Source organism: Sprattus sprattus (assembly GCF_963457725.1).
Source record: "Sprattus sprattus genome assembly, chromosome: 18".
Lineage (NCBI taxonomy): Eukaryota > Metazoa > Chordata > Actinopteri > Clupeiformes > Clupeidae > Sprattus > Sprattus sprattus.
The window spans coordinates 15,555,874-15,581,846 of NC_137916.1; the positions used below are offsets into that span (position 1 = coordinate 15,555,874).

Consider the following 25,973-nt stretch of genomic DNA (forward strand, 5'->3'; position numbering starts at 1 on the left):
AACGAAAGTAAACCTTCAAGAAAAAACAATTAAAATTGACTTCATTACTCCTTGTTTTTTTTATACTTTATTTTCCAATTTACATTAATTAAACCGTAACAAAACAAAATCAAAACCCTCCCAAAAAGGAAAAAAAATACAAAATAAAAAATGATCATGATCATAATAATATTAATAACAAAAAATATACACACCCTCACACGTAGAGACACACCCTGGCTCTCGGAGAGGGGAAGCTATCCTGGGAGCTATGTGGGTGTCAAACTCCGGCTGTCCCAGAGGAGCCCCTCATTCCTCTGATCATTCCGGATAGTTCCGGGCTCCCAGCGCAGGGTGTGTGTGCAGTGTGAGGCAAGTAGGGAAGGGGGGGATTCTGGGACCTCTAACAAAGATGGATGTTTGGTTTTGAAAAGTCATAGCACCTTCTGAAGGGGGTTGGGGGGGGGGGGGGGGGGTCATCTCAACAAGGCTCATGCATGTTCAGCCTCACCTCAGGCTAACTCTTACTTTGTTTTGCTAGCGTGAGGTAGCTTCAAAAAAAGAATAACCCAAAAAATAAAACCAAACAAAACAATGAGGATAATGAAACTAAAAGAAAACAGAAATCTTTTCCAAATTTATTAGCATTTCTTTGGTTGTGTGTTGAAAGTATAAAACATAGCTCCTAACAAGGGCTGTAAAGGGGAAATAATCACACTGAAACCCAAAACCTCCCAAATTAAAAACTGCACTTCCCAAAGTGTTGGCGTGCACACAGACACACGCTCACAGACACTCACATAAACATGGAAATATATAAATCAATATCTGGATGAAACACAGACTTTTACAACAATAGAACCAAGGTTTTATAATACACAGTAAATGTTTTTTTTTTCCTAGTTGGTAGATTTTAGGAACACCTGAACTTTTTACATCATTCTAGAAAGACAGGGAGGGGCTCTAGAGAACTGGGTGGATCTTGATGTTCTTTAGTGGGAGGGGCCTCTGTGGTATCCAATCAAACACACCCAGTTCTGTGCACCTTCTCTCACTGTGTTGGGGTATAATGGGGACATCAAGTCATGTTTCGTTGCTTCTTTCCCTTTCTCTTGCTCATCTGTTCCTTCCATCTCTCCCTGACACACAGCGAGAACATGGGATCTTTGGGAAACATGACTGATGTCAGAGGGGCAGGCTGACGGGGGAATTCTGGTGCCGCTCAGTGGAACTACAAACCCATACTTCTGGTGTCGCTCAGTGCCGATATCCTAGGCGCATAACTTGGAGAGCACAACTTTACGTTTGGAGGAACAAGTATCAAATCAATTTTAATGTCTTTTCCTGTCTTCCATTGTCTTCGTTTCAAAAAGTGTGTATTGCTTCTTAATGGACTTTTCATATCGTTTGTGTTTCTTTGTCTTGTTATTCCACTTTACAAGAAGCAGACGGCTCCGATGTCCACTCCAAACTCCTGGTCAGCACCTCCTACGTCCATGGGAGCAATGTCCACGATCGGCAGTCTGGACGTCTTCTGGGTTTTGTACTCAATCACTGTCTTGCCCCACTGGCCTGTGTGTTTCTGTGGAGGCAAAGACAAGTGTTAAGGGACTGTACTTTGACTGTACTTTACCAGCTAATGTGTAGCTATCTCCCCCCAACACGTTTCTGTTCAAGTGTTATTCTTAAATAATGTATATTTAGTCAGAGCACATTAGAGAAAGAGCATATGTGTGTTTTGTGTGTTGAGGATGTACCTTGCAGCCATCTTCCAGCACGCTGTATGTGAAGCGGCTGTTGCCCTCAGCTCTGATCTCAATGTCATTGGAGCCCTGCAGCAGCACAGCCTTCTTCAGGTTGCCAGAAGCCTGGTCCATGTAGGCAATGCTGTTCTTGCAGTGGTAGGTGATGTTCTGGGTGGCGTCTGTGGACAGCAGCCTCAAGAAAGTCAACTGGATGTTGGCGCTGTTACCTGGCTGGCTATCATCAGCATAGCTGAACTGTAAAAAACACAAATCAAAAAAAGGGATTTAGTCACAGCTGCCTGAAGACAAAGCAGGATGGATGTGTTGTAACACAAATTAAATCATACTTTTGTTCATAGCTAATAAGAATTTGATGAAGCACTCACGTGGAATCCGCCATTCATGGTCTCGCCGAACCAAACATGTTTGTGCGTCTTGCTCTTGCTGCTCCACCAGTTCTTGCGTGGAACGCTGGGAGTGTTGGGGTAGACACAGGTCTCACCACTCGCCATGTTGCAGAAAACCTTGATGGCATCTGCAGTGCTGCCCAAGTTGGGATCCACCCAGTAATCGCCTGTCAAAGAGCAAGAGAGCCATCAGATCACTGGCATCTTCATCATTATGTCTTGACCTGCAGTCATCTTTTGCCTCTCACTTACCGCTCTTCCATGTTGGGTGGCAGAGTTGGAGGTCCCTGCATGTGCGTGCTGGGTTCTTGCGGGTTCCATCAGGGTTGCGCATGTCCTCCAGCTGGCTGGTGATGGACTTGAGTGTGGAGTCCACCTCCATGTCGTGTTGCCTGGTGGAGCTGGATGGGTCATCAGCCCGCATGTATCTCATGGGGTCTGGGCCCTTCTCATGCTGGGACAGTCCAGCGAAGGCAGACATGTCGATGCCAGGGCCTGGGGGACCAGGAGGACCAGGGGGTCCAGCGTTACCGGGAGGACCCTGGGGGATGGGGATAGAGAGGGGATACAGGTAAGGTAACAATCTGTTGGGTCCAATCAGTCTTGGTAAGACAAGCACAAGTGGACTTCCTGGTATAAGCAAAAACACAATTTTGCGAGGCTCCTCCATGCAAAATCTTATTCTAGATGGGTTGCTCTGGTGTTACCTCTGTTGTATATCTATGTCTGTATATGCTGTGAATCCTGTAAAAATCCTATATCAACCTAAATCGACCTATATCAACCTGAATTAACTGCTACTGCACTGGGACTGAACTCACAGCAGGGCCAGCCTCTCCAGAGCGTCCACGGGGTCCAGGGGGTCCGACGGGTCCAGACAGGCCGTTAGCACCATCCTTTCCAGAAAGTCCAAGTGCACCAGGGACTCCCTAAATGGGAAAAAAAAGCCTTTTAACTTGGCAATTTGACTACTCAGTCAGGGAGAACAAACCTTTTAACTTAGCAATTTAGCTACTCAGTCAAGGAGAACAATCCAAAACCAAAATGCTGTGAAATTAACATGCTTACAAGACTGCCATCCTACAGCAGGCTTTGGTGACATTTGACTCTGGGACTGAAAGCTCATGTCAGAAAAAGCGATTCCTCACCTTAGCTCCAGCAGGCCCAGAAGGTCCAGCAGCACCAGCATCTCCAGCAGGACCCTGGATGGAGAGAGAGAGAGAAAGTCAAATTGGGAAAACATGCCTGATATAATGTCATATGACAAAATGTGAGATCATAATCTATGCATGATATTGTAAAGGTGTACCATCTAATTCTGTGTCTCAGGGATAGGAATCCTATTCGAGGTGACTGTGAGTGTAAAAATTAGGTAACTGTGTAAGAGGAAGTTCCAAAGGGTCTTAATTGGTGAGTGTAGTTGTGATGTCATTGAGTAAGGATAAGGTAAGAGTGAGGTTAATGTCCCGTTTGTGCGCTGTGATGTAATTGGCAGGTTGTGGTGTATTTGTTGTGAATCTTTGGGATTGTGGCTTGTATTTGTTTCGTAAGAAGGTTGGGTGCCTAGTACTTGTGAGGGAGTGGTGAGCAGGCCATTACACTGTGGTGAATATGAGACGGCACATGAAGCGTGATGGCAAGTGTGTTTGGATGTGTTAGGAGAGTGTTCAGTGTGTGCCACTCACAGCAGATCCAGGCAGACCCTGCAGACCAGTGAATCCTCTGTGTCCCTTCTGTCCTCTCTCTCCAGCCTCACCGGCCTCACCCTTGTCTCCGCGTGGGCCTTGGGGTCCCTGCACAGCAGAGTTCATATGTGAGCATGACTCACTAGACAACAGCAATACAATTGCCTCCCAAGTACAGCAGTATAATCAATGCTTACATGTGAGGAGCGCTGTCTCAGTTTTGTATACAGTCGACATTTTTACATTCTACTAAACATAATCATGCTAATGTATTGCACAATACTCTACTATACTTTGGATAGTTATGGTGTCTTTGTGCTATTATTTTGGTCTTCATTAGTGTGCTTCTGTTATGTTTTTTTTGGGTGTTATGGGTCTGTCTGTGGCCTGCAAATGTTTGTTTAAGAGGAGGAACCAGATAAGCACAGATACTCACAGCCATGCCTCTAGCTCCAGAAGGTCCAACGGGGCCAGCAGGTCCTTGGGCACCCTGAGAAATAAGAGGCAGAGAGAGAGAGAGAGAGAGAGAGAGAGAGAGAGAGAGAGAGAGAGAGAGAGAGAGAGAGAGAGAGAGAGAGAGAGAGAGAGAGAGAGAAAGAGTGAGAGAAAGCAAAAGAGATAACTCTTCAGCTTATGTATATGGGATGACAGATGCTCAGCTCTACAATATCTAATGTTGATCATTAGAGTTGGCTATAAATATTTTATGTTACAATGACATTAAGATAACTGAGGTCTAAGAGGAGTTATGTTAAGTAATGATTATGTAAGTTAAGTAATGATTATGAAACTGAATACATGGATGTATTATAGTGCTTGAGCAGATAAGATGAAGAGATGTAATATTGATGTTGAGTGCTTCACACTCATTTCACTTGGGATGCTACAGTGTTCGTGTTCTAAAAGCAGTAGCTTTAGCATCATTGGCAACCTGCCCAATGAATTGTATTGGTACAGTCATGATGTTATTGTTATGGATGCATTATATACTGTGAATACTGTGTGTTATGATTGGGATACTCACAGACTCTCCTCTGTCTCCCTGTTTGCCCAGAGGTCCGACAGGGCCAGGGGAACCAGTGGCTCCAGGAGCACCAGGGGCACCAACAGGTCCAGTGTTACCACGCTCTCCCTACAGAAGGACACATGGCACAGACACTGAAACTACAGTACTTTATGCACATGCCCCTATGAGAGAACTATGCAATAAATACTCTCTGCTGAATGGGTCTTCATAGAATAATTTGTACGAGGGGTGAAAGCTTTGTATCAGTTTTTTAGCCACTACCTTTTCCATCCTAAATACTATTTCACTCCAGCAAATTGTACAGAATACGATTTTCACATTTTAAAGAATCAGTAAAGAACCTCAGTAAAGAACCTGTGTTTCTATATTTCTTTAGATTCTATATTTCCAGAACTTTCTTTTTCAACTTACATTATATTTATGCCAGTTTTGTTACATTATATTCAGATTCACTGAATGGCATTTGTAAATTATGATGTACTCCACAACAAGACAATATAGAGGTTTCACTAAGAGTTAATTGGAAGCGTATATGACCTGACTGGCCTATTGCTAAGAGAGATGTCATGAAGGTCTTTATTGAACGCAACATGAGGTGAAGCATGTGACAGACAGCAGACAAGATTGCTCCAGATTCCAATGAGAAGTCTGCTCAAAAACAGGCAACCTCTAACTGGAAGTTGCAAACAAGTCAGAGATTTGCCAACAGTGTTTGCCTGATGTTTTGTGCTGTTTGACCATACAATAAAACAATGTAAATTACACCTGGAATTACTACAATGGAATTGTAGAACTGAAGAAGGCCTACACCTTGGTACATATATAGTATTATGCTTAACTCCCCTGCCTAGGAGGTCTTTGTGATATCCTACTTCTTAACATAGGTAAATAAAACTCACAAACTTCCATCCATATATTTCATTGATTTCTCAGGTTCCTCATTATCCATTATCATTATGGTACCGGGCTTTAACATGTTTTTCTACTAGTTGGACGGACCAATTTCTTCTGCTGTGTTTCTGATCGCATTTATGCTTTCTGATAGCTCACCTTGACTCCTCCAGCTCCATCTCTACCAGGAGGTCCATCAGCACCAGCGTTACCCTACAGGACAGAAGGGTGTGTGTGTGTGTGAGAGAGGGAAAGACATGAAGAAGGGCAAAGGAAGATGGAGAGAGCAATTATTAAAAGCACAATTCCAGTATTCATTGTCTGTAATGCTGAGCTACTGCCCGGATGGTATGATGTACAAACCTCTCTTCCAGGTTCTCCACCAGGTCCACTCAGTCCAGGAGGTCCGACTGGGCCAGGGGGTCCACGGTCACCACCAGCACCGGGAGATCCCTGTTTCCCTGGCTCCCCCTTTGGTGCAGCAAAACCAGTTAATCAATGAATCAATTACCTAGTTAATCCATAAATGAATTAACCTAAATATTGTTTAACCAAAAAACTGTTCCATCAAGTATTATTACACATTAATTTTACAACTAATAATATTCAAAGCTAGAGGTTAATCAACAAAGCTCACAATATCCATTTGCAGTGCTCTGAAAATATGCACTGTACGCCTTATTCTGACCATAGGGGTTTTGCGACTAGCAATGTCATGGTTAGGTTACCATGGATTGGAGGATTGTGATACTCACAGAAGGTCCTGGAAGACCGGGGAAGCCTCTCTCACCACGCTGTCCAGGCAAACCAACAATACCACGCTGACCAGCAAGACCAGATGGGCCATTAACACCATCAGGACCCTAAGAGGGGGTAAAAGACACATCATTATATACTTTCAAATGACTGAGTGGCACAAGATGATCATGATATGTGTTGAATATGTGGATACTTGTGTTAAAATCCTTTACATTCAGCAGTACTTGTTAATGGGCCCCAAATAATATCCAAAATAACTGTCAGTGTGCAGTCTGGAGAAGCCCTCTATGCAGGGGCATTATCAATAAATCAGCTGAATATTGAGAAAAGTGACTAACAGGGGGACCATCATTTCCCGCTTCTCCTTTCTCTCCAGGGACACCAGCAGCTCCACGCAGCCCAGCATCTCCTGGTCTGCCTGGGGGACCAGCATCACCACGCACACCCTTAGGACCGTCTTTTCCAGCGCCACCAGGTGGGCCAGCAGGGCCAGGGTTTCCCTAAGGAAGGAGGACAGGACACAAACAGAGGGGGTAAATGGGAGGAATGATGTAGGCAAAGGGCAATCAATCCATATATTGATTGCAGTGAGTTTAGATGTGCTGTGTTTTGAGGTGTTGACTTACATTAGGACCTGGAGATCCAACACGTCCTGCTGCGCCTGGGAAACCAGTGGCACCCTGAAGAGAAACAGAAGAATGACATCAGAGCATCAGTGTGTTGTGTGTTAATGGTATGTTGGTATAACTGATAGTTAACTCATTTATTCACAACTACATGCAATCTATGGCAGTGTTGATAATTATGATTTCTTTGGACTAGTGTACTCACAGCTGCTCCCTGGGCACCACGAGCTCCTTTAGGCCCAAACACACCAGTGGGACCCTAAAGGAAGAGGAGAAATCACATTAGTGAATGGAACATTGAACAACAAAATAAGTGCACACACATTAAGCACTCACTGAACACACACATAAACTCCTCTCAGTCCTCTACAGCGCTAATGAGACAGAACACTTGACTTACTGAAGGTCCGGGGGCTCCGGAGGGTCCCTGAGGTCCATTGGCACCAGCATCTCCCTTCTGACCACCCTCACCAAGCTCACCCTTGGCACCAGGCTGACCATCAGAACCCTACAGCAGAGAGGAGGAAGGTGAACTCAAAGTTGCTAGCGAGATTCAGTTCATTATATGTCTAGACTTTAGACCTTCCACTAACCAATCAATCAATCACATTAAAACAAAATCAGAATATTCAGTTCCTTCTTAGATTCCACGTAAAGAGAATAATATTTATGATTTAAGTATGTAGCCATGTGTGTGTGACCGTGATTGTACTTACGGGAGGTCCAGCGAAACCAGCAGGGCCTGGAGGACCACCCTCTCCACGATCACCCTGAAGAGAGACAAGATGAGAATAAGGATTGGTCATATGAAGAAAGTGTCTCTCATAGACACAAGACAAAGATAGTGTGACAGAATGCTGAATTGCTTGCTTGAAAGTGAAGAAGGTGTGTGTTAATTTAGATTTCAGTTGTTTTATTTCATGACATTGTCGTCTGGAGCCAGGAGTGATGCCTGGAGATTGAGGAGACGTCCTTGGATGATAAAGCGACGCAAAGCCAACACAGAAGAAACTACACTATGGACAATAATTTGCTCCTTGTCACCGTAACGTGTTGTGTGCGATTGAGATCTGTCACATGGAATAGGCATCACAGAATAAAATGACACCCTAACCACCAGACCATTTACCAGAAATATAACCGGGGTAACAATGTCATTAAAGATTTGTATACCATAGGCCTACTTTCAAATACAATATCTATGTGGTAGGGTGGTAATGTGGCAATGTGGTAATTGAGAAACAATTGTAAGAAATCAAACATATTTTTGTTAAATGTTTGTAAATTACATTCATATTTATCTATCAATAATTTGTCCTGTCACCAAGGTTGGTATACAATACCTTCCTAATGTCTCTAGTGTTATTTAACAGTTATTTAACTGTTATGATTTGTAATTCAGCATAGGCCTCAGTTACGCTGGGGATATGCCTCCACCACTTTTACGATCACCTATTTCGATGGGTTATTATCATTTAGCTTTGCTGTGTTTGTAAGTTGCGAAGATTGCAGCACAAGCTATTTACAGCTATGTTTGTTGAACATATGCACCAGTTGAGTTATTGTACTGCTAGTTGTGTAGGTGTCTGTGGCTAACATCCTGAAATTAAATTGGCAAAGAATGCATTGGTGTTGAATGTGTTCCTCGCTATGCGATTTTACAATCAATAACGTGCATAATAATATCATTACTGTGCACAGGCTGGCACTGGAACCAGAACCTGCAGCCTCAGATACCGGAGGTGGGTGTGCTAGTCATTTTGCTACAATCCCGGGTTTTCCTCAGATAGACTACAAGTACGACTGCTATAGCTTTTTAAACTTTAAAGCATAACAAAATACCAGTAGGCTAAGCCTGACCTATGATGTTCTTGGATTTGTATTCAGGCTCCGCTCACTGTAATAGCAGAGGCAGAACGCAGCAGGCCAGTGACAGGTAGGATGACCTATGTAATCCCATCTATGTTCCCAGCACTTTTCAAACCAAATTGAGTCAGCCTCTACTTGGGTACTTGGTGTTCTAATACTAATTGAATGGCTCTGTGTGAATGTAATGCAGGTTCCATATAAGTGTTGATTGTTCAGTGTGCATTTCATTTCACGTTCATGTGATTGAATCTGGTTGTATTGTGGTTTATAATTAAGAATTAGCAATTGTTCTGAGAGACTGATATTTTTATACTTTTATAAATGTGTGTGATCACATTAGAGAAAGCTGTAACTGATCAGAGAAGGTGGATGGGTGGCATGAGGGGCATAACGTTATGCAGTATTAATATAAAATCATAGGTCTGTAGAGTGAATGGAGGATGAACAGAATTAGTAGGTGTACAGAATGATAGAGTAGAGTGTATATGCAGATAAATATACGGGAGGGCTTTAATGGATGGGGTGAGAGGACAGATATATTTCAGTGAGGTAATCAACAGAGGTGGGGTAGGAATCATCTTGCTGGGTAGAGTAAAGGTGAATTCAATATGAGAGGTGGCGTCATTTTCTGTGTAGGAGTGAACTGTAAGTGAGCGGTGTTATGCGCATGTGAGTGGGTTTAATGGTAATACTAAAAGTAATGAGGGGGAGCTTTAGGTGGGTGCAGTCAACTTACAGGGGCTCCACGGGCACCAGCTGCTCCAGTTGGGCCAAGAGGACCACCTTCACCCTGAGTGGGACAGAGACAGAAGTATCAGCATCATAGGACACATACTGCTGTGGGCAGGAAAATTGAGGGCAAATACAAGATAACTTAATCTGTATCTTAATCTTAACCATGGGAACATATAGGCTAGGTTAGAGATGAAGAGAATGATGCCATTTGTATGTTGTAATGAAATTGATAATGTCATTGCTGGTGCATGTTTATATAGACAGATATGGAAGAGTGACATCCACACTTTTTACATCATTACCAATACATACATTTATGTGGGGAACGAGCATCTATTTATTTTCATGCTAACAGTGGGATCGTACCTTGGCTCCATTAGGGCCGGAGGGACCAGGAGGACCAATGGGGCCAGTCAAACCCTAAGAACAAGACATCCAGGGACAGACATAAGGCAGTTGAACAAAAGGAAGAGTCGGCTCAATCTGTTACTTTAAAAGCGGCAGATGGCTTAATCTGACTGTATTTCTTCACTTACTCTTCCGCCATCTTTTCCTGGAGCACCCTCAGGTCCCTTCTCTCCATTGTCACCCTGAAAGGAAGAATGATAGAGACATTAAGAGTTGTGTGTATTTGTAATAACTTGTTTGGGGTTCTTTGCCTGTGCAGTTGCGCATGTCTGTGTGTTTGGATTTGAGTGTTTGGATTGTGCATTCAAACAGTGGATTTGAGTATTTGAGCATGTATTGAGCCGGTAGGCTGGGTCGGGACCAAGTGCAGTATAATGTTGAACTCACTCTGTCACCCTTGGCTCCAGATATACCGCTAGCTCCTCTCTCACCAGGCATTCCCTGAAGACCAGGGGGTCCCTGGGCACCGGAACCTCCTGAAGGTCCGATCGCACCCTACCATACAACACACATTCAACACAACATGAATAAGAGGACATGAGGTATTATGAAGAGCAGAGAGATGTGGAGAGAGGAGAGAGAACTCTGTCTTGGGTCATCTCTGTTGGGTCATGAACTCACCTTGGGTCCATCAGTTCCAGGAGTTCCAGGAAGACCACGGGGTCCCTGCAGTCCTCCAGGACCAGCACCTCCTCTCTCACCAGGGAAACCACGCTCTCCCTGAGTGATGGAAGGGTGGAAGTAGGGAAGGGAAGCAGAAATGTAAACCATTAACGGGTCACATCTGACTGACAGGGTGTGATGATTTCATTGCAGCTGATGTGTATGAAGTGTAATAGAATGTTCTAGTGGGGAATCTCTGAAACTCACTCTTGGTCCAGAGGGGCCAGCAGCTCCACCCTCTCCAGGAACACCCTACAGAACGAGGGTGAGAAGAGAATACAAGATATACTTCATCTATAAATCACATCTCACACATACACATACACCACAAACATTCCACACAGCATACAAACCACACATATCATATGAGTCCTTCTATTTAAATGTCCACATACAGGCCCTTTATGTGGAGAAAGAGAACATGCCTTGAACACTCTTGAAAAATCTACTAAAGATGCTCACCATATCACCAGGCTTGCCACCCTCTCCAGGTGCACCAGAAGGCCCAGGCAGACCCTAAGAAATGGAGCAGAAGATGAATTAAACCAAAATGCGCTAAGATAAATGTGTCCTGTTGTATGTTGTATGATACATAGATCAACTATCTGTAGCAATACTTGTGGTTTAGGAGGGCCCATATTTGCCATGGTAAAACTCACCTGGAAGCCAGAAGGTCCAGCCTGACCCTGTTCTCCTCTCTCTCCAGCAGGACCCTAGGATAGAGCACACACAGATCAAGACCTAATTTTGTGTCCACGAAACTATCACACACATCACATATACTGCATAAATACATGCTACATAGTCACATGGGTAATGGTGAGAGTGTCAGAGATACTTACAGCAGGGCCAGGGGGACCAGATGATCCAGTCTCACCATCCTTTCCAGACAGACCCTACAGAGAGACCGGTGGACGTTTACAGGATGACATTTAATACATGTCTTGATGTACAAATAATCATATAAGAGAGACCTATATGATCTCAAAAATAGAATACCAAGGTGAAAAAAGATTATTACTTACCCTAAGACCAGGGTTACCAAGAAGTCCTTTCTCTCCAGTCTTTCCAGGCTCTCCCTGTGTGTGAAAAAAGATGTTTTAAAATATTAGGGAATGCAAAAATCATGAATTAATTAAAGGTGTAGTTTTTTTAATCTCCAATGCGATATTACACAAAGCATTACCCAAGAAATTACACAAAAAAATTATAAATGATCATTCATTTTAGAGTAGTTTAAGAACTGACCGTATACACTTTTATATTCACTGATCCTTTATAACACACTTACATTGGCACCCTTAGGTCCAGGGAATCCCATCACTCCAGGTTGACCACGAGCTCCCAGAGGCCCAGGGGGTCCGGGACGTCCATCATCTCCATTGGCTCCCTATGAGGGCAGAGACCAAAGGGATTCAGCAAAGGCTCAACACAAAGCTCGCAGATTCAACACACCGACCATAAACTTAAAACAGAAATCAAAGAGACCCAACACACACTACAGACACAACACAGAGACTCGATACCAAACACAGACTCGACAGAGATAATAGAGATACTAAACTTTAAGACTCTAAACAGACACTCCATACTAGATAACAGACACATATTCTGAGCTAGAACAATTTAATCACTGAGACACAGACAGACCAATTTGGGATGTATGTCAGATTATGTTGTTCTGGTCAAGAAATAGTTAAGAGCATCAAAGTATGTCATACTTACACCGGGACCAACTTTCCCTTGAGGACCAGCATCTCCAGGACGACCAGTAAGACCCTGTAAATTGAATACAGAACCGTTGAATGTGGGGAGGATGAAGTTGATATAGTTGATTTATCTCGATGACTTTGAGACTAACATTTGTTGTTGGAAGATTTGTAAGACTAATATCTTTAACAAAACTGTAATGAATGAAAAATGCAATGAATTCTGTTTCTGTGGCAGCTGATGTCAGTGGTGGTTTGTGACACTTACTCTGGCACCAGGAAGGCCAGGCTCTCCAGTGCGGCCAGGGTCTCCAGTGCCTCCCTTAGGACCACCCAGACCAGCAACACCACGGTCTCCAGGGGCTCCCTGCACACCACCAAACAGGAAAGAGTTGAGTGAGTGGATGGACTATGTTCGTACATGAAGAGTACATTGAATGTTTAGTTATGAAGTAAAAAGTAGTAAACTATCATGATTTAGCACATTTAACCCCACTCGATGTTTTCAGTTGCACCTCCTTCAGTTTGACAGTTTCTTTTAATTATAACATATGGCGAATCCACAGCGCCAAACAGTCACATGATTTTGTTTTGGTCACAATTACAATATTTACGTGGATTATTTAATCAAATTCATTGTTCTGACAAAAAGGTTGTTTATTTTATTTGCCAACTGACAATTCTATGATGACAACCTCAATGAGAACATCCAGGTCATCAGTATGGGTGTCCAACTGTGTCAGTATATAGGACTGGCTACATGGGCATATATGTTGCAACATCATAGTACTGTATTTGGGCATATGTTGATGTTTTAGATACTTAATTGAAAGTGGGATTGGTAATGTGTTTCTTTGTTTATGATCACTTTTGGCGAACATTATTTTGACTTCATGGACATAAGGGTATTTGGTGCCTTGATTAATTTGCCATGGGTTCAGAGTATCTTACATACAAGAGGTAGATAGAAACGGTTAACTTAAAATGGTGTTGACTGATCTTTCGCCTACCTTAGCACCAGCAAGACCATCTTGACCAGGGAATCCACGGTTACCAGGGGCGCCCTATCAACAGAAGAGGACAGCTCAGATTATTTGCACATAAAAGCCTCATGAATGAGCACAGTTACCTAAGCAGTTGAAGAAATTACCTCAATTGAGAGTACTATATAGGCTATATGCACTTCAGTCATGTCTGATTTTAAGATTTACCATTAACCAGATCTTCTAATGACTCATCACACAACCTACAGATGAAGTAAACCCAGGTAACTCCTAGCTCACTAACCAGTGCACTAATTCAAACAAACCTGGACATCAGGTCGTATAAGAGGCTACCCTGGGATTAACACTGCAGTAAACTAAGTCTGCCTAAGAAACCCTCTGCATCTCAGTGAACTCACTCTCTCTCCAGGAGGTCCAAGTGGTCCGGCAGCTCCGGGCTCTCCTCTTGCTCCTCTCTTACCCTCCTCTCCAGAAGGTCCAGGGGCTCCTAGAGGTCCAGCAACACCCTGACATACAATGAGTAGAAGTATGTTTTATTTATGGGGCTGCAGCAACATTACTTTTGAACTTTTACTTCCACATGAGTGGAGGTATTTTATATCAGTTTTACTCACGCGCTCTCCTTTGGGTCCAGCCTCACCCTTGAATCCTGGGATACCAGGGTCACCCTGTGGAAGAACGCCAGTAGTGAGCATCATCAAGCATTGATATGGCTAGCAGTGCATACATAAAGAAATGGAGGGATGGTTGAAGTGAGAAAGGATGGACGTGGAGAGTTGATGGTACATACAGACTGTCCCTTGGGTCCAAGAGGTCCAGTAGCTCCCTGGGGTCCGGGAGGACCACGTGGGCCAGGGAAACCAGGGGCACCAGCAATGCCAGCACCTCCCTGCGAAGATGAAGCAGAGGGATTTAATTTGTAGGTGTCACAGGCAATGGGATTGTATTTTTTATCTGAATGGTCCATCACAGAGGGGAGGTTTATTGCCAAGTCTGTCAGTTTCATGACAGAAAATCACATGAGTCTAATAGACCATATGGGAGAAACAGATACCATGTGACAATATACTCACAGCAGATCCTTTAGAGCCAGGGATACCATCAGTTCCAGGGTTACCCTGCATGAATCAGAGTAGCAAACAGGAATAAGCACAGAAGCATTACCACAAGAATTAATCTCACGCTTCACACTAAATCAGATGTTACACATATGAAAACAGATATGCAAACCGTGTTTATGTTATGAAGACAAATGTAACTAATTCATCCAAAATCTATTGATCAAATTACTCAGAGACAAACATTGACAAAGCTCCTATGAAAATCTTTAAGAGCTCTGTATGCAGTGATCCAGGTTTGATTGTTTCACTTACGCCTGCACCAGCAGGTCCAGGAGATCCGGGCGTACCACCCTCTCCACGGGGTCCCTGAGCTCCCTCAGCTCCGCGAACACCAGTTGGACCAGCTTCACCCTGAGGAGGGGAGAAACAGCACAGGCCTCAGTGACAAAGTAAAAGACAAAATAGGAACCACATAGAAAAGAACACACAGGAGGAACAACCTTCTGTGATTTAGCAAAGCATTAGCCAGACATCATATTCTGTGTAAGTGCTGGTCTGCTTCTCACCTTGGAGCCTGGAGATCCTGGGAAACCTGGGGCACCAGCAGGACCAAGGGGACCCTTCAGAGAGAGGAGGCACAGCATTGCACTCAGACAAACAATCAGTGACTCTTCAATTTATATCAAACTAAAAATCAAACACAATCCTCATAAAAAGGTTTGTCCTTAAATTTCATCTATGTCATTTCACAACGGTGAACACATGGAGAGGTTCTACTTACAGGGGGGCCAGCAGGACCAGGCAGACCATCGTTACCACGGGCACCCTGGAGGAAACAGAACACTGAGTCACTATGGGCTCCAGTGCACCTGAGAGACAGTGTGCTCTTCAGCATTGCTCTTGAATGGAGGTGATATCAGGTCAAGTGATTCAAGTGCATTAACTATAAGCATTAACTTTAAGTATAAGTATAACTATAAGTAATTATTTGTCTTGTGTCTTGTTTGTCTGTGCATTTATGAGTGTGAGTGTATATGTGAGTTTGTCACTCACAGCAGATCCAGCAGCCCCAGGACGTCCTCTCTCACCAGGCAGACCACGAGGTCCCTGAAGACAGATAGAAGGAGGGAGGAGAAGACAAAGACAGAGAAATGGTTAGTGGTAAAGAAACCCAGTGTTTCCTTTTGATGTAATGTCTCAGCTCCGGGCGTAAGGGGAAACAGGTGCACACCACTCACCATGGGTCCAGGAGCGCCATTCTCACCAGGAGCACCACCCTCACCCTAACCAGAGAAAGATGGCAGGAGGTAAAGAAGAGTGTGAGATAGGGTCAACACGAATAATGTAAGTAGACTATATATGTATGTAATGTGTATTTGCTATACCTTAGCTCCAGCAGTACCAGTCTCTCCCTTAAGTCCATCCACACCTGGGTGTCCCTGCAAACACACACACACACACACACACACACACACACACACACACACACACACACACAGTTAGTCACTGAATAGTCACAACACTGGCTAGGATAGAGTTGTGTATATAATTTATTTTCAGGAATCTATTCTCTTACTCTGTGTCCTTTGAGTCCTGGAAGTCCAGGTGTTCCTGGGAATCCACGAGCTCCCTGTCAATGGAACCACAAGTGGAGTGGATTAGGGCATGTATTCTTAGTTTTAAAGCATAAATCACTTGGGCTGTTTTATTTTTTTTTAAATATACCTGAGGGCCAGGAGGTCCACGCTCACCAGCTTTGCCAGCCTTACCAGCTTCTCCCTGAAGTGAGATAGAGAGAGACGATGAGGTCAGCGTGCAAATACAATCTATCGTCACTAGCTGTTGTAAAGCTAGCTATTATATAGTGGAAGTATTAGCACCATCTAGTGTGTGAGTCAACAGCAGCTGTGAAGAGGGGCCTGGGGTGTGATGCACAGTGGGACATGTTTACCAGTCTACCCATGATAAGATTTTGATTATAAAAAGGAACTCACAAGAAATAAATAACTATACAGACTACCCTGTCATGGGGCTTCAAGCGTCAAATGGTAGAGATAATCCATGACAATACAAAATGAAATATACTCTTACAATTTCATGAGTTAACACATAAAGGTAGTGTACAGATAAAAGACAATGTGAGACAATAAAACAAGAGGACTTTGAATAATAGAAATGTATAGAGAACCGTTATGACAGATACAGGGACACAAAGGTCCATCTGAATACTCAGTATGCACTAATTTTGATTAAGAACCTACTACCCGACCGTTACTGTAGTACGTTCTATGGGTATGTGAGTGAGTAGTAAGGACACAATTTCGGATGTTGGCCTACTCTATCACCATCTCACCTGTCCTTTGACTTTACAGATGACATAAACCCACGAATGCCATGAAAAATGCCATTAAAGTCACCTCAAAGCATTTATCTCAGAGTAGCAATCTTTGACGATGCAACAAAAGCGTTAAACAACCAGGAAAAAGACCAGATAGATACCAGCCTCATGACAATACTTACATCACTTCCTGGTTTTCCTGAAGGTCCAGAGGGGCCACGGGGTCCCAGAGCTCCCTACAACATCAGAGAGGGTCAAACATGATGTCATTTGGGCTTTATAGATGTAAATAAATGTAAATGCAATGAACGTAGGTGTATCAGCAGATGCTGTACAGAGTTAACAAGCAGCCATAATGGCGCCATCCTATCTCTGTACAAGAAAAGTGTGCTGAGGGATAATGCTATGGTGCAGTGCTACTCTGTTCAGATTGTTTTGGTTTGATTTCAGACTTCATCAGAGGACGAGTTCTACAATATTATTGTTCATGGACAAGGTCTGCATTACTAGGTTCACCCAAGCGGTTTGATTTCACAGGGGCAAACAACCGAAAAGAGGCAGACATATCGCTATTCCTTACTAATATATTGTGATTGCATGTTTATTTTTGTAGTGAGCCAGTCTGAGATAAACCTCACTGCAAAGCAACCAGAGAAAGAGCACGCAGTGGTATAGATGGCACTCACCATCATACATCGGTACTGGCTTCTATTTAAACAGTAGAAAATAAAGTGATTATTAAGACCTGCCTAGGTCCAAACTGAAACGTTTGATATACACCTTCTACTGTTTTTCTATTGTATGTTGAATAATGACATCATCAAAAGGTTCTTCCTGCTTTGGAACTATTTGGAACTTTCATACATCATGACAACCATGTGTAAAGTACTGGTACTAATTTAGACAGGGGGCATAAATATGTTGTTGCTGTGTCATAAACCAGCATAAGCTAATGTTATATGTATAGAATACATATCTGAAACAAATGGGCAGATGAGGGATGAGAAGATGTGAGGGAAGGTGAAGTGATGCCAATTTAAGACTGGCTACTTCTTTGGTATAATGGTGAAAATGGGCATACTACTGTAGCAAATAAATATAAAGTAATTTTAAATATTTAACATCACTGGCTACACAGGGCCTACATGTAGACATATCTTCTTAACAAAGAAGACAGTGATGGATCATTTTCATCTAACCCATGTTTGGACAATTGTGTTTTCTTTCGGATTATATGAAAATATGCAGTCAGGAGATTTGTGAGTTTATACTATATTGCTCTATATGCTTCACTGTTGTTAACAGTACTGTGTAGAACAGGTGGCTGTTTGGGACAAAATGACAGATGGATTGGATAGGAATGGCGGATAGATTGAATAGGAAGTGATTTGAGTGACTATATGCCCTTATTTGACTCTATGTGATGGCACTTTGTTTAGAATATGAGAATTATTTTTGAAAGTACATCCCAAGAACTGATGGTACAACATGTATTGCTGCAGTTGTCAGATGTCATTTCAAAACGATATGTAAACAATACAAAAACTTTGGGAAAGGAGATGGCAGAGGAGGACTGACAATTCTGAAACAGAGATTCTTCAATTCAGAGAATGATACTGTCTTTGAACAGAGGGAAGATGAATTAAGTTAAGCCTATTGTGAAGATAATGTAGTCTATTGTTAAATTGCATGTCCACCCCTATCCTGCTCAACTTAACAGAGGACACCTGTGTGTATGTCAGTTAGCTGAGGAAATTCTAGAACTGATGCACCCAGGAACTGGTGGTGTTGTGGTTTGTTCATGTCAGGTGCTAGTGAGTGGTGGGAACAGTGGAGAACTTACAGCAGGTCCAGGTTCTCCAGCCTCACCAGGGGCGCCTTGGAAACCCTGTGGGCCCTGTAATACAAAGAGCAGATATTTCAGACTATTCTGTGTTCATCTGCTCATATGAGTGCACTGTACTGCATAGCACAGGGTAATGTATGGTGAGTGGCAGTAAGTACTGAGTAATGTGTGTGTTTGCATTACTTACAGGAGATCCAGAGGGTCCAGGGGGTCCACGAGGTCCCATGGGGCCCTTAAAAAAACACAGACATGTATTTTATAAAATGGTTTTCATTTAAAAAACTATTTTTAGATTTTAGTGAGGACTGGGGACTGTGAATGTCTCAATAAACAGGCACAGAACTGAACATTTTACTCAAATAGGCTCTTTGTACCTTTAATGTTTTCCAAGGATTTGTTTTCCTAAACATGCTTGCTCTGAGCTGAGATGTAAACTTACAATAAATCCTTTTGACCACTGGGTGGAGGAAAAGTTCAGTATTGACAGTGAACCTGTAGTGTGTGTGTATGTGTGTGTATGTTTTTCTAATCCTCACCATTGGTCCCTGCATCACACCCATCTGAGCACCTCCAGACTTCTCATCAAAGCCTCCAGCCATCTGAGCAGCAAAGTTCTAAGGGGACATAAGAACATAAGAACACATATGAACACATAACACACAAACATACACATCAGGGCTGAAACAAGTAAGGAGCTGACGGGGGATGAGGAATGAGGTCAGATGTCAAACTTACTCCACCAAGTCCAGGAGGGCCTGGGGGGCCAGCGGTTCCTGGGTTTCCGGGGGTGCCGGGTTCACCGTCTCTGCCTCGAGGTCCGTGATTTCCCTGGAGAAAAGAGGAGTGATGAGAGGAGAGGAAGAGGAAGATAATAGGATTAAAGGAAGTCCCTCACATGATTCCTCACAGCAAGATTCTCAAGAATCTGAACTTCCATTAATCCACTTAACACCTGAACAACTTTAGAGGGACCTCCAAATCCCACACTAATGAGGGCATTTTGAAGCTAAATGTAGGAGATAAGATGTTGTACCGCAGTGCAATTGTACCTGTTCTCTTCATCATAAAGAGTCAACCCAGTATTTTCTGGCGCAGTCCTACGTTATTCTTTACAAATGTGTATCAGTTGAGTGTGCTGCCCAAAAGTAGCATAAATGTGTACAGTTTGCTCAGCCCCCTACATAATGTCCACATACTGCCATGGTAACCCCCTTGCCATGAGGATAGTTGACAGTTCTGCAAGTCAGCCATCCACAGGACATTGGTTTTGGGTCTCCCTTACCTTATCTCCCTTAAGGCCTCTCTCACCACGGGTTCCTTGCTCTCCTGGGGGGCCCTAAAGACACATATGCATAGACATGAGCGGAGGAACCCAATGCGATTGACAAACCTCTCTGGGAACTGAAATGTCTTCAACAAACACACAAAGACACTCACCATGGGGCCTGCTGGTCCTCTTGGTCCTACGACCTAAAAGAACAGAGAAAAACAGAGAAAATTGGAGATTGTGGTGTCTCAATTTTGTATTAATAACTACAATGAATTAATACAATCATAATTTAGATATTACAACTACTATTAATAGGAAATTTGGACATGAAAATGTGGATACTGTGTGGAAATATGAGAATCTGCCTTAGCTGTAGAGCAGGCCACTGACTATCAGTGTAGAGGAGGCCCTTCAATATAACTCATGTGAGGTTCTTCCTCCTCTCCTAGACCACAATTACACCTGCTCATTTCCTCAACAGAGTGGGCCTGTCCTGTTTATAAATAAACTAAACTAATAAACAGGACCTAAACAGGACCTCAACCACCACCTTTGTAAGTCTATACTATAGACAGGGCTGGGTGAAGGACTGGCATTGCTTGACTTACATCAGTAATGTCTCCTGGCTCACCCTTCTGTCCCTGGAAAAGAGAACATTTGGAAAACATCAAAAGGAGATCATTTAAAGCTCTGGTCTTATTCAGGCTAGACATTTTCCTAGATTGAGAATATTTGTCAGAGGAAACAATGAAACTCCAATACAAATTCTTGTGACACTAATACAAGAAGTTAATTGTAACTACATGGTGTGAAATTTCAAACATAGATTATGTTTTGTCCACTAGGCACTCCAATGCATTTCAAATATCTAAATAAATAAATTCTGTGCTTCAGCCACTCATTCTGAACCATCTACATCAAACACATATGTATCTGAAGAGAGAAACATATCCAGAAATGGTAATGTACAGTAAGGTAACAGTGATGCCACCCTCCTTTAATAAGTGAACGCAACTTCTCTAAGCAAGCATTACCAGAGTTCAGTTTATTTTAAGTATATCAAATATGTATGGTGAAATATGTCCAATGTCTTTGTCTAAATGAATGTGTGGGGGTATATTTGTGCACATTTGTGCACTTTATGGTCATATGGGCACTGTATGGTGCCTACGGGCCCTGGTGAGGAGATTCGTCACTGTAATGTTGCTTGCCACAGATCATATAGCTAATGTAGAAAGAATATGGTAATCTTCAGTCTCTGCTATTATACAAATTGCATATATAAAAACTGATTGATTTAACCTTTATTGTAACCTGTTTGTAACCTATTGTAATGTAGGTGTTAAGGCCTTACACCCACTTTTATCAGAGCATATTTTAATAAAATTGGTGCTTAGTCATACCCCAGTCAATTAATGGCTTCTTGAGGTAATGCTTCACCTTTAGGGCACGTATTTCCTTAATGGATTTGCTGTTTTGTTGCTATTTTATAAGGGAAAGCAGATTCTTAAAGATATTTATACTGTTACTGGTTCTTGATATAAAATTATCCAGATATATGATTCAACCTGAACATCTAGAAGAGTTTTATGAGGGTCAGTACTTCCTAACTTACCCTTGCACCAACTGCCTCTGGAGATTCAGAAGAAGAGATGTAAAAAAAAAAAAAAAAAGAGAAAGAAAACACAAGGTTAGCACTGGCCCCACTGATGGATATTCACCGAAAGCATGGCCATACACAACCACATGTTTACACACATCAACTGCTATTCATCCAATGGTGATATGAATTGGCCCCTTATAATAAATGAGCAATGCTATATCCTTAACAAACAAAGTATGGGGTCTCAGTGAAAGTGGGAGGGGGAGGAAGGTGGAGCATTGGTCTCAGGTAAAGGACAGCTATAAAACAGTATAGCAGTCCTTTTTTCCAGCAGGACATTATTTAATGTAGAAATATTTAAATTTAAATTAAGTTTCAATAGTAAAATACCTCAAAATAAGTGTAAAAACCATTATTGCACCAAGACTAGAATATTTATGTTTGATAATAGGTTGCTATTGAGCATTTAGGCTGTCTCTTAAATGGTTAAAAAGCAGACGGTTTAGAATACTTCAAAGTTTTTCTTTTCATTATGGCCACTAGTGCCACTGATTTGATAATTCTGAGACATGCACAGTCCAGCTGGAGAGTTATTGTCCAGAGCTGACATGAGTGATTGGCATTATTGACACGAAGAATGCATCATAATGCACGTTTTCCCATAATGCCTTCAATCAACCTCAGAATGTATTTATTTGATATTACAATGCCCTTAATTACAGCCTTAAATGAAGTCATTGCTCATTTCAGCTTAGTGCTGAAAACAAGTCTGGAGCAATGGGGTAATCACCCATTCCTAAAGATAAGCTTGCAGCTTGAAGAGATGCAGCAGAAAACTTAGAAGTGTTACTCCTGTCCACTCACCCAGACATGTTTACTCTGAGCTCAGACACCAGTACCCAAACACACACCTGTGATGCAGGTGAGAGGGAGCCCAGAGGAAACATGAGCGAGGGAGACAGAAAGCAGAGGGGAAAGCATAGCAGTGTAATTTATTTAGAAAAGTAAATAAATTAGGACCAATGGGGGTGCTGTGCTCAGCTGGGCACACAGGGCAGCACTCTCCAACGGGAATGACAGGGTTGGCACAGTCGCGCAGCTCGTCGCAGATGATCTCATCGCACAGCACGGCACCCGTGTCACACACGCAGATGCGACACGGCTCCGGCTTCCACACGTCCTTATCACTGTAGTGGCGGCCATCTTGGATGCAGCCACCCAGCTCATCCTCTACAGGCCGGCAAACAGGAGGAAGCCATGGAGAGGGGTGGGGGGGGGGGATACGGGAGGATGAAGCGAGGAGGGAGGGGGTAGGTAAAGGGAGAAAGATGTGTAAGGGGCGTTTATGAGGACAGCATCAGCAGCTGACATACTTGCCAGGCCGTGCACAGCATATATACATTGATACACTGCCATATCAATGAGGATATGCTTTGATACATCAAATATATGTGCACTTTCTCTCATTTTGTGCCATTTTTGAGCTTTTCACAATGAATCGACATAATATACTTCTTTGAGTCAACATGACTCAGCATTCCTGAAATGCTCATGCTCAGATGGCTCCACTAAAACATCAATAAAACTCACTTACACGTGCACACACACACACACACACACACACACACACACACATACACACACATATTCATGCACTCATCCAAAAGCACACCAATGGCTGCCAAGCAATGTCAGCCCATGACATCCACATGCACATTAAAAGTCTGATGGGTAAACTAGGTCATTTCTGCTTTATTCTCCAACCATTTCTCCTTGCACTACAGACAATGATAAAGTGATATTGTAACTACATGAATAAATGACAAAAACTTTTAAACTCAAATCAATGCTTAAATCACTCAATCAATAAATAATTGTGGAATTAGGCAGCTTTCACAAACATTAGGTGTGCTAGTTCCTGAATAATGCTGCAAGTAAGAGTACATTTAAATGCTGTGTGTAGTAGCAGCACCTGAGCATCCCACTGCTCCACGGATACGCTACGGGGCTGCATAGTTTACAGTAAGGTGTCAGGTTTGGGGTACTGTGCACTGATTGGTTGACTAAACAGTGTAGGGTTCTATGGGCTCCACAGCGCCCCCTGATCTATTCATCCCTCCTACCCTCCACCCTACTCCTGGCTGACCTGGCAGCCCGATACATGAATGGCCCTTTCTCAGACGCCACAGGGGCATAATTGACAGGCGGGTGCCTTAAGCAAACAGGGACCCCATCTGGTTCTCATAGAGTTGCTAGTGCCAGAACAAACACACACACAGACAAACGGACACACACACGCTGTGGCACAAAGAAAGAATTGCTTTCAACCTTCTCGGCCCCAGGGTTCCACTAGTGATTTGGTTTTTTTTTATGGTTTGTGTAAAAGGGCTATTGAGTGACTAAAATGTCTCAACCTGAAAATAAAAAAAAGTTTTCACCTAACGCCGAAGTTATGTTTATGTATATTTGCACCCATTCTGGAGAGAGATTTTTTTTGTAAAATGAGGAATTAGGTACATGAGATGAGACTAGTAGTCTTGATAATTTGTGACTATTACAATGAATTATACCCAAGACACACATACACAGACACACTGTTCCTTTGTACTCTTCTGCATCTCCACCTGATACCCTTTGAGCCTGACAGGCTGCAGGTAAAATGGTCTATGTGGATACACAGGTAGTAGTGAGGTAACTTCACATTACAATGCAACAAATAACTCCGTCCTTGTATGTTTCATTCATGATCTACAAGTAACATACTTAAACATCCTTAATGTGGATAATTCATAATCTGGAACTACTAGGGACAGACAATCACTTAGTCACTAGCCTTTGTCTTGTCAAAACTCTTGTTAGGAACTTAAAAGACTTCAAGCTTGGAAGGACGATGATAACCGCATGTAGTGAGTGGGATTCTTTCGGTTGTTAAAGTTTGTGGTGTCGAGGTGCGTTATCACTCCTCACTCACTTAGTTTAGCGATGAACTGTTTACTTCGCCAATTTCACCAATTCCATATCTCCATTACAGCCAATGTTACTCCGCAGGCAGAAGGCTCTGCACTACACATGATGAACCTCACACACTCTGTTCCACAGTGTGTGACACTTTCATCACTTTTATACGGTCTTACAAGACCAAAAGTATCAATCATGGCATCGTACAAGTTTCCTTCACACGTGTAAAATATCTATAAATGACACAGAGTTAAGGAAAATGTCTAACATGCGAAACTAACAGCATCAGTAGCAGACTGGTTGCGGGTTCACCTGTTGAGGGAAAGATAAAAAGTTGCGACTTACGGTCCTCCTCCTGTTGGCATCTTACAAGCGATAGTAATACAACTTGGGTTGCTACAAGTAGCAAAACAGTCCGTGAATCCACAAAGCTGAACATGTCTAAATATTAGACACGCAGATCCTTTGGGTGAGAAAACAAGACGGGATGAGAAGCCGCGTCTCTTTTGGCGTTGTGTGTGTGTTTGTGTTTTCCAAGACTACCGAACCATGCAGTCAATCTTCCGACCAAAGATGGTGAGGAATCCAACGGCGGGCCCGTGCGGAAAGTAAGCTCCCACCCCGTCAGGCCAAGCACCGCGGTTTAATGTCCAGTCGCGTATTTATGAATCTTTGTATATTCCGCAGTACCAGTCCACCCCCTACGACCCCCAGGCGCGCTGAAACACGAGCCCTATCTCCCTCCCCTCCTGTCTCAGCATCCATTCTTCCCAGAACCATCCTCCTCCTGCCAACTGCGCAGAGGTAAGGACCTCATCAGTTTTTTTCCCCAAAAACTTTCTCTCACCGGTGCACATTTCCCTCTTTTCCAGGCAGAGAAAGATTGTGAATAAAGGATATATAAAGACTTCCGATGAGTCCGTGTTTTTTCCCGTGTAGGGTCAATGTGAAGTCTACATAGCCTACGAAGTTACGTATGTGATAGAACTGCTTTAAACTTAAATCAACAGTTTGACCCTTTTTGAGGCATGGTTTTATAGGCAACTAGTTTTGATACCATCCTCAAACTCGTTTTTAATAGCATATGGTCATGCGAAGGACAGATAAACACCTGTGTCTTTCCCACTAGCCATCCAGGATATGCCCCATGTAGTTCTGTATACAGTGCTGGAATATCCTGCAAAAATGGAAAAAAAGCTTTCACAGCATGACATTGCCAGCTATACTGCCAAAAGACATCAGCAAGTGAGTTGGTAAGCTTCTATGGGCTGTGGGTGGTGTTTGCAAGTTTTTAGCATGCCTTTTAGGTAGTGAGCTTGCTAGTTTTGGAACAGAAATCCTTATGGCTGCTTTTAGAGGATTTGCAAAATAATAGTCATTCACTAAACAG

The 25,973-nt window shown here is 42.9% G+C and overlaps 1 protein-coding gene across 1 annotated transcript; it reads right to left on the minus strand.

Moving 5' to 3' along the window:
- Positions 1–1,414: 1,414 nt before the first annotated feature.
- col2a1a (collagen, type II, alpha 1a) lies at positions 1,415–25,022 on the minus strand (the record flags this gene model as incomplete). The annotated part of the gene is made up of 53 exons (XM_080857259.1): positions 1,415–1,561; positions 1,737–1,979; positions 2,111–2,298; positions 2,384–2,672; positions 2,953–3,060; positions 3,280–3,333; positions 3,817–3,924; positions 4,253–4,306; positions 4,841–4,948; positions 5,894–5,947; positions 6,098–6,205; positions 6,490–6,597; positions 6,832–6,993; positions 7,120–7,173; positions 7,325–7,378; positions 7,520–7,627; positions 7,836–7,889; positions 9,725–9,778; positions 10,090–10,143; positions 10,260–10,313; positions 10,519–10,626; positions 10,753–10,851; positions 11,002–11,046; positions 11,257–11,310; positions 11,454–11,507; positions 11,637–11,690; positions 11,820–11,873; positions 12,086–12,184; positions 12,520–12,573; positions 12,772–12,870; positions 13,514–13,567; positions 13,906–14,013; positions 14,122–14,175; positions 14,298–14,396; positions 14,581–14,625; positions 14,881–14,979; positions 15,135–15,188; positions 15,350–15,394; positions 15,622–15,675; positions 15,807–15,851; positions 15,954–16,007; positions 16,145–16,198; positions 16,294–16,347; positions 17,089–17,142; positions 18,750–18,803; positions 18,940–18,984; positions 19,289–19,366; positions 19,488–19,580; positions 20,035–20,088; positions 20,190–20,222; positions 20,631–20,663; positions 22,638–22,855; positions 24,929–25,022. 53 exons carry the CDS (start codon positions 25,020–25,022, stop codon positions 1,415–1,417), a joined length of 4,458 nt encoding a protein of 1,485 aa, XP_080713385.1.
- Positions 25,023–25,973: the final 951 nt, after the last annotated feature.